General features: G+C 39.3%; 1 protein-coding gene across 1 annotated transcript in view; it reads left to right on the forward strand.

The window, feature by feature from the left end:
• The window catches only part of LOC145491273 (placenta-specific gene 8 protein-like), a 24,568-nt gene extending 15,637 nt beyond the window's left edge, over nucleotides 1-8,931 (forward strand). Inside the window, exons 3-4 of the mRNA XM_081470443.1 lie at nucleotides 693-832; nucleotides 7,439-8,931. Coding sequence (XP_081326569.1) covers nucleotides 693-832; nucleotides 7,439-7,537 — 239 coding nt within the window. The 3' untranslated portion in view covers nucleotides 7,538-8,931. The remainder of the gene's footprint in view (nucleotides 1-692; nucleotides 833-7,438) is intronic.
• Nucleotides 8,932-9,168: the final 237 nt, after the last annotated feature.

The raw sequence follows: 9,168 nt of genomic DNA on the forward strand, positions 1-9,168 counted from the left end.
GGCTCGATTTCCGCCGGTCTCTGGAGTCCGTTCTAGTGGTGCAGTCTAATTTCTTGAATAGCGGCTGGTAATCGAGCCTATTCCGTTTAAGGTGATCTTTTATCTTTTATTTTATCTTTCTTGGTTCAAATTAACCTCGAGCCACACCCAGATTGGCCTCCTTTAGGGGTTTAATTCAAATTTTCTGACGAGCATCACCGACCTTTTAATCAGGGAGTGCAACTCCCCTCCTGGGGGCCTGTTTTCCAGCTATTGATTGATTGATAACTTTATTTATACACGGTAAAATTTCCTTCAGCACGATTTAAAAATATAAAATAACAAAGTTAGCTAAACTAGCTAATAATTGAAATAGTGTTATATATGAGAATAAAAGCCTATCATGACACTTAAGCTGCTTTTCAAGCACGCCGTGTCTCATTCAAAGCTGTAAAGATGTAGATTAACACCTGACAGGGGAGGGGGGGGGGGTGTCATTGGTGTTGAGTCTTTTTATCTTTGAAAACTACTCTTTCCATGCAACACCAACAGCAGGATTTACCAGAAGTGTATCCTCATAGCCTCAAGGCATGCATATATACATATACGTACGGGTGTGTGTGTTCTGGAGTAGATTAAGCCACTTGCATGCTTTTAATAAAATCGAAAAGAATGAACCAAAATAATAGACTAATTCCTTGTTCAATTTGCAGGTTGCATGGGAACCTTCTGTGGGCATTGTTTGCTGTGTGACATCTCTTCAAGAATGGGTGAGGGTTGTTGCTTTGCCACATGTTGTCCTGGAGCTCTGGTTGCACTGAGGATTAAACTCAGGGTGCAGGAAAACATTCAGGTAGGTTTACCGACTTCATATGCAAAGGTTACGAGTCACTGACTGGAAATATCGAGAATGGCTGGCCAGGTTAGAAAAATCGAAAATCCTGAAACTTTGCCTAAAGAACCCTTTTAGGTAGCCACTTTCGAAAATATTATTCCGATTTTCTTAGAATTTAAAGTCTTCGAGAAATTCGCAAAAAACGAAAATACAGCTTTTTGCCTCATTAAATATGCAAAAAATATCTGGAAAATTGACAAAGTTCTCGGTATTCGCATTGAAACAATTTACAAAACTAGAACTCGGGGTAAACCTAGCATAAGAGCTTTACTTTTCTTCTATCTAACAATTGAAAGTTTTAAATTTTTCAAGCATTTTGAAGGATTCTGTCGAGCGTTGAAGAATTGCCTTTTCAAGCCCCTATGAAAACGGCAAAAATTGTGTAGTTTTACGGGCTTAAAACGCATCTTGGTATGTCCGATATGGAACTAAAACAAGTACTGTGCAAAAGAGTGTCGTTTCTACTATAATAATATGGAAAAACATTTCTGGGCAATCGAGGTTCACACAGGTAAAATGCAAAAGTTCGCGACAGTCTCTTCTCAAATTTGCATAATGCGGTATGTTCAGAGAACTCTATTGTTCAACACACTAGTCTGTTTTTGTTCCATTTGTGGGCCATGCTTTGTGAGAAATATACAAAAAGATGGTTGATCCATGTCGTTATTACAACATTGTTTCATTATTTCCCACAAGATACAAAAAAGTTATAGATAAAGCCCAAAATATAAGTTCAAAGTTACATAGATTGAACACGCTACATGTATTACGTGACTGGCGTCACGTAAGATATATTTTCAGTTAGCTCCAATTGGAATTCCTCGATTATTGAGGTTTAGACACTTGCTTATAATAGAAGCATATAGGGGTTTGTCTTTCCCGTCTATACACACTCGATTAGCCTGCAAATATTCGAAAGGAGACTGGTCTTTAAAAGTATTTTTAACCATTGTGTGTCGATTTTGATCTTGATGGAAAACGAATTAATTAGATGCACTAAATGAAACGAAGAGGTTTTATTAGCGTGATCCAGCTAGACCAAGAAAGTAGGTTTTCTTGAAAAATAGTGTAAGACTGTTTGATGTCTACCCCGCGATCTGACCTTGGTTGGAATTCGGCCTAGTCCAAACATCGTGCTTCTGCCGTTCCGACCTCAAATAAATTTGGCCCGGCAGTGGCATGACAAAAAAGCTATAAAAGATTCAAACGTCGAATTTAATTCAGTCGCGCAGAAGATCGGAAGAAGTTTGCTTTGCTGAAGACCTTTTTAAATGCTAGAAAGTAACTGCAGCTTGATGCAGCAGGATATAAATTCACAGGAACGGCGGAGTCTTTTATCAAGGGAAGGAAGGGTGGGGAGGAGGTGGTGGGGTTGAAAACGAGCGGTGCCGGCGTAAGTTTGTAGAGAGATCTAGGGGCACCCTTCCCCCAAAAAACATTTTAAATCCTAGGGCTTGGAAATGGTATTTTTGACATTCCCCATGGTGTAGTTCTTAAGAAAATCAACCTAGTGGATGAACTCTAAAATGACCGGTACCTTTAGTGCATTTACAGCAATATATTTTGAAGGTATTGTGAGCTTGATACATCTTTCTCAACCCTCCATGATATATCACGGCCTTAGTACTGACTGACCTGCGCTTTTACACAAGTTCCCCCGCGTGTGGGAAGGAAGTGCACACTGCGGAAAGGTTAAAACTATGTAAACATGAAAAGCTTCCTACAGATTTTGTACGAGGTTGTAGCTTTGTAAATTCTTGGTAAATCTGTAGTCAACCAGACTGTTTTTCGTTTTCTTTTCCTTCTTCTTTATTTCTTCATTTGTACCTCATACTAAACCAAAATAAACTGTCATCGTGGTAAAAAGTGGAGGGGGGGGGGGGGTGGGCCTTAAGCCCCCACCTCGGCTCCGCCGTCCCTGGTTCAGTTCAGGACGTGCATGGCAAAGAGCAGGCCATTCGAGGCCAAGTCGCGCTACTGCCGTGCGGAACGGCATTAGGCCTGCCGACTTTAATTCAGCCTGCCGAACTGAGTGCATGCATGGTTTCATACGTCGTGCTGCTGCCGCGCTTGAGTCGAAGTTCTCGGTATTCGCATTGAAACAATTTACAAGACTAGAACACCGGATCAACCCAGCATATTGAAAGCCGCGCTTTATATTAAATTAAATTTTGAGGAGTTCCGTCGACTGTCGAAGAATTCAAGCCCCTATGGAAACGGCAAAAATTGCGTAATTTTACGGGCTTAAAAGGCGTTTTAGTTTGCCCAATATCGGGTCGAAATAAATACTTTGATTAACTTTCGGTCTTCTTCAATCAGTATTTGGAACAAAAAATCTGGGCAGTAAGAACGCGCGCCAGCAAACACAAACGTTTTTAAGGCTAGGTGAACTTTTTTTGCATAATTGACGAAAATTGAAAATTCTCTTCATAGAATGACTACTCGATATATTTCTAACAGTGTTTTTTGTCGCTGTTGGTGTCTTCAATTACTTAGCCTTAATAGTTTCCAAATAATAAAGAAAGAGGGAAATTCGATGGTTAAACTGACAACCGTTTACATAACACATTGTCCCCTGTCATATTTTTCGGCTCAATCCCTGTAAAAGGTACCGCAAAAGCTCTCGCGGTGGACCTTTTGAAGATTAACCCCTAAAATGTACGACGAACACCCCCGTTATTTTATATGAGTCTCCCGTCTCCCCCGGGGGGGGGGGGGGGGGGAATGAATAAAGTTTGCATGCCGTGTAGGGCGACTTGGCTTCGGCGTGCTCTTACGTACCGTGCCGAACTGAATTTATAGCCTGCTGCCGTTGCTAATACTTGTAGCATTTAAAGTGGCCTTCAGCAGAGCAGGCGTCTTCCGATCTTTTGCGCGACTGATTGAACTCGACGTTTGGAATCACCGCTGTTTTCTTGTCATTGCCACTGCCGGGACAAATTTATCAGGTCGGAACGGCAGAAACGCGACGTTTGGACTAGGCCGAATTCCAACCAAGGTCAGATCGCGGGATCGATTTCAAACAGTCTTACTCTATTTTTCAAGAAAACTTGCTTCCTTGGTCTGGCTGGATCACGTTAATAAAACCTCTTCGTTTCATTTCGTGTATTTAATTAATTCGAGACATGCTAAAATTTACTTTAAAAGACCAGTCTCCTTTCGAATATTTGCAGGCTAATCGAGTGTGTATAGACGGGAAAGACAAACCCCTATATGCTTCTATTATAAGCAAGTGTCTAAACCTCAATAATCGAGGAATTCCAATTGGAGCTAACTGAAAATATATCTTACGTGACGCTAGTCACGTAATACATGTAGCGTGTTCAATCTATGTAACTTTGAACTTATATTTTGGGCTTTATCTATAGCTTTTTTGTATCTTGTGGGAAATAATGAAACAATGTTGTAATAACGACATGGATCAACCATCTTTTTGTATATTTCTCACAAAGCATGGCCCACAAATGGAACAAAAACAGACTAGAGTGTTGAACAATAGAGTTCTCTGAACATACCGCATTATGCAAATTTGAGAAGAGACTGTCGCGAACTTTTGCATTTTACCTGTGTGAACCTCGATTGCCCAGAAATGTTTTTCCATATTTTATTATAGTAGAAACGACACTCTTTTGCACAGTACTTGTTTTAGTTCCATATCGGACATACCAAGATGCGTTTTAAGCCCGTAAAACTACGCAATATTTGCCGTTTTCATAGGGGCTTGAAAAGGCAATTCTTCAACGATCGACAGAATCCTTCAAGACAGATACAAAGTGACGAGTGGTAAATCTCTCATGCAATACATCGTCAATCGTTTGCATGATCGCTTGACCCGGTACATGGATCTCGAAGGTGAAAGTCTACGAGCTCCGGACGGAAAAAAATGCTACCCCGTGTTCAAATGGGATGGGAATGATTTGATTCTGGATAACACCGACACGTTCTTGAAAAATTTAAAACTTTCTATTGTTAGATAGAAGAAAAGTAAAGCTCTTATGCTAGGTTTACCCCGAGTTCTAGTTTTGTAAATTGTTTCAATGCGAATACCGAGAACTTTGTCAATTTTCCAGATATTTTTTGCATATTTAATGAGGCAAAAAGCTCTGTTTTCGTTTTTTGCGAATTTCTCGAAGACTTTAAATTCTAAGAAAATCGGAATAATATTTTCGAAAGTGGCTACCTAAAAGGGTTCTTTAGGCAAAGTTTCAAGATTTTCGATTTTTCTAACCTGGCCAGCCATTCTCGATATTTTCAGTCAGTGACTCTTAAGTAGTGCTCCCCCAAGCGCTCCTAGAATAGCTTTGCTAATTGCGTCTACCAACGACTTTGATCAGAATTTCTTAAATAAAGTCATTGTTGTTGTGCTAGGTTGTTCCTTCGTTCGTTCGTTCAATCCCATTCCTGGAACGAGTAAGAGGAATAACAGGCAATTTGAACGATCATATTTTGAGATATCTGCACAGCTTGGGAGAACTTATAAACCTAGTAAACGGAGGCTCAAAGGTTTTGAGAAAAAGACGTTCACCGAGTTCACGGACATGGAATTATAACATGTACGTAATGCAGCTCATCCAGTCTTGACGTCAATTTTGACGTTTTCATGCATGAATTATTAATGACGAGATGTTAGCGAACGCTGGCCAAGAAGCGAACACTGCAGTCCCCAAAGCCCCTTCACAGAACGAACATAGAAATTTATGGACATTAAAGTTGGTGAAAATCTCCTATAAGTTGGTCATCCAACTTTATGCCATAGGTTTAAGGGCTTTGAAGCCAACATTTACGCAACTTGACGAACAGCTGGCATAAATCAAGTTAGCATATGCGAAACTTTAAGCAACCGTTTAAACGTGAGCGAATATAAATAAATAAATAAATAAATATACATTTATATAGCGCCATTTCCCACTAATTGTCCATGGCGCTTTACAATACTTTAAAATTAAAATCCTAAGCTTAAAATCCTAAAATTAAAATCCTAATCCTTTAAAAACCTAAAATCCAAATCCTAAAAGTTAAAATCCTAAGAATTAAATACGCTATATAATACAACTAGGCTACAAATAAAAAGTAAAAACTACAAATCAAATGCACGCTTAAAAAGATAAGTCTTAAGATTAGCCTTAAAAACTGCCTCTGATGATGAAAGTCTGAATATCTAATGTAAAGCTCATCTCTTAAAAGGTAAAGCCAGCGTAAGGCTGCTAAAATAGACCCTTTTACCAAGTACGGCGGCCATTTTGATTTTTTTGATTTGAGAGACATTATGGGATGTTCAGGGGACCAATTAAATTTTTACAATAACTGTCTAATTTTTCGCGCGCTAATTGGCTCATTTTTATCACAAATAAGAGTACAGACGGAAAAAAATTTTCATTTATGCAAGTTTCCAAGGTTCAACTTTCAGTTGTCAAACTGTCAACTTTTTAGTCAGTGAGATTTTATGGACTCGTTTAAGTAGCCAATCAAAAAGCGAGAAACGCTATTGACAATGTTCGCGTCATTTTGAATAAAATTCACTTATCTTTGTTTGCGGCAAGTTTACGGCGTCTTTTCCCCTCATTTATTCCCGGCATTTGACCATTTTGGGGTCTTGTTATTGTAAAAAGCAAATGGACGTCAGATTTTTTATGCGTCGGTCCTCTCATTGATGATAAATTTCGTCATAACATTGTCAAAGTTTACTGCGGAACCACAGCCACTTTGACAATGTTATGACACAATTTATCATCAATAAGAGGACAAAGGCATAAAAAACTGACGTCAATTTGTTAAATGTATTTGCCCCCATAATAGCTATTTGAAACTATGGAATTCAAAATGGTCGCCGTATCGGTAAAATTAACAACGGCCTTACGCCAGCTCTACACGGCAGTCGGGGCGTTAACCTAAAATTCTGTATTTGAATCTTAAGGTATCGAAGTTTTATTTTCAGAGTTTCTGTGCTGTAAGTTCAAAGTTCGTTCTCTCAATATTTTTGCCTTTGAGAAAAGCAAATATTTTCAGAAGGATTTGTCCAACTGAGCTGAAATTTTCAGGATTTGTTGTTCTAAGTAAGTTTGGTGTTTAAGCAGAGAACTTTTCCATCCAGTGCATTTTGTCGAAGTTATGCATTGAAACGTGTGCTGAATTTTCTGTATCAGATTTAACTGGTGACCATTTCTTGTGTTTTTTAAAACTTTTCAAAAATCTCTCTGCTTGAAACAGTAAGCTATTTGTCTTTTTTTTTAAATTTGTTAAAAAATTTTCATTTTGATCAGTTCTTGTAAGAGTTATCTTTTCTCAAGTAAGCCCTGCAATTCCCCAGCAGGTGGAAGATTTAATCAGCCGGCGTCAGGTTACAATACAGTTCTAGGGTACAAAAATATTTTTTTCATAATCTTTGGTCTTTAAGCCCTCTAAATATGAATACTTTGCCATGGTTTGGAATTAAATCTTACCACGAGAAAAGTTTGAAAAAATGGTATGTTTTTAGGTTAACCCCCACCTTAAGTTATGTTTCATCTCTTGGTTTCACTCTACACTGAACGCCGGCGAACTCTCGTTTTTCTTGTTTATTCCCAGGGCTCCCTGTGCAATGATTTCTGCGTGGTGCAATGGTGCGGTCCTTGTGTGATGTGCCAGCTGCATCGTGAGCTGAACCGTGTTGGCCTGAGGCGTTGATTCTGTGATCCAGTCTGGTGGAGACTAACGTTTGTTAGTTACGATACATTGGAACTTTTTGTAGCAAGTTAGTCCAAGTTGACTGACTGATAGATAAGACTAGAGTCAGTTGTAGAAACAGTTTTGTTAGTCGAATGCGTTTATGTTAATTTTATAGTGTAGGGTAGTTTCTGAAATCGTGTGAATTGTGCCACTGATGTCATCAAAGCAATAAGTTGCAAACTTTCAGTCAAACTGAAAACACCCGAAAATTGTTTGTTTGTTCTTTGGTATCGGCAGACAATTTATATGAGTCAAAGTATTCTCGCATTTGATTGGTTCTTAGCTATGACCAACTGGACGACAGACGGATAGATACTGTCACTGAGCATTTGCTTTTGTTCCTTTAGAATCCACGTTGCCGTGCGTCTGTTCAGTAATAGATCCCAGAAGACGTCAAAATGTGGTAAGAGCATCAGTGACACACTCGGCTTTCACCTCGTGCGCCTGTTTTTATTGTTCTTACAACTGTTTGACGTCATCAGTGATCAACTGATTACTGAACAGACGCACGGCAACATGGAATCTATGGAGGGAACTGTGATTAACATAGAAGAAAAATCAATATGAAGTTGATGCACCTTATCCCAGGTTTTGTGACTATCAGTAAACTGTTCACAAAGTTCAGCATGGAACAGATTTGGTGACACATGCATGATACTATTTCTCACGATAAGGACGATTCATGTACAGCTTGCATGCAATATATTAAGAAGCACTCAAGCTATATGACAATAGCAGAGAGATTCCTAGAGCAGTATACAGTAAGTATACAGTAAAGGTAAAGACAGCCCACGTAGTGCAATGACTGTGCGAAAGGTTCACAACAAAACGAGGGGGGACGGGTGAGATGGGCTGTTGCTTCATTGCCAGGCCGAGGAGGCCCTTTCTTCAGCTTAACAGGGTCTCCATGCGGCTTGGAAAACACGCGGAATTTGGACAAAGACGGGAGCAGCAAGAAGAGGAACTCGTATCAAAGTAGTATAGAATGTGGTAACGATGACTGAATATACGCCGCCTGAGGACAAAGGCTATTGCACTTGTGCTCTTTAGGCATGAGATCCCATGAAAAAGGTTTCCGAAAATTGAAAACTTTTTTGAATCCACACTAAAAACTTAAGTCAGGTTTCGTCTGGTCATATCCACATTCCACCATAGTCCTTCTCTCATCTTCCCTGCCCTAATAATGACGCATGGTTACTATTCATCATACTAGGTTATTCATGATACCGGGTGCTAGACTTTATTCAAGTGAGTGAAGTATTACACGTTCTTGACGATAAACCTGGTTTATATGAGTACATTGTAAAAGTTGTGTTTTTTAAGTAGAATTCATTAAAATCTGCATGGTAGAACATTGTTTTGGATGAGTTATGAAAGCTGACAGTTTATGCCTGGGTGTTCTCTGAACTCATACAGCGTAAAATGTGGTATCTTCTACGGATGGCCTAAGAGCGTCACGCAACGCTTCTCACCACATCACTTTGCAGTCTTGATCAATGTTGTCAGGTTTTTCGACTCCATCTTGACGGGTAGGCAAAGTTGTCAGAAATTACAGTATTTGTATCAGAATCCGATGGCAAATAATTTTT

Source organism: Orbicella franksi, chromosome 6, assembly GCF_964199315.1.
Source record: "Orbicella franksi chromosome 6, jaOrbFran1.1, whole genome shotgun sequence".
NCBI lineage: Eukaryota > Metazoa > Cnidaria > Anthozoa > Scleractinia > Merulinidae > Orbicella > Orbicella franksi.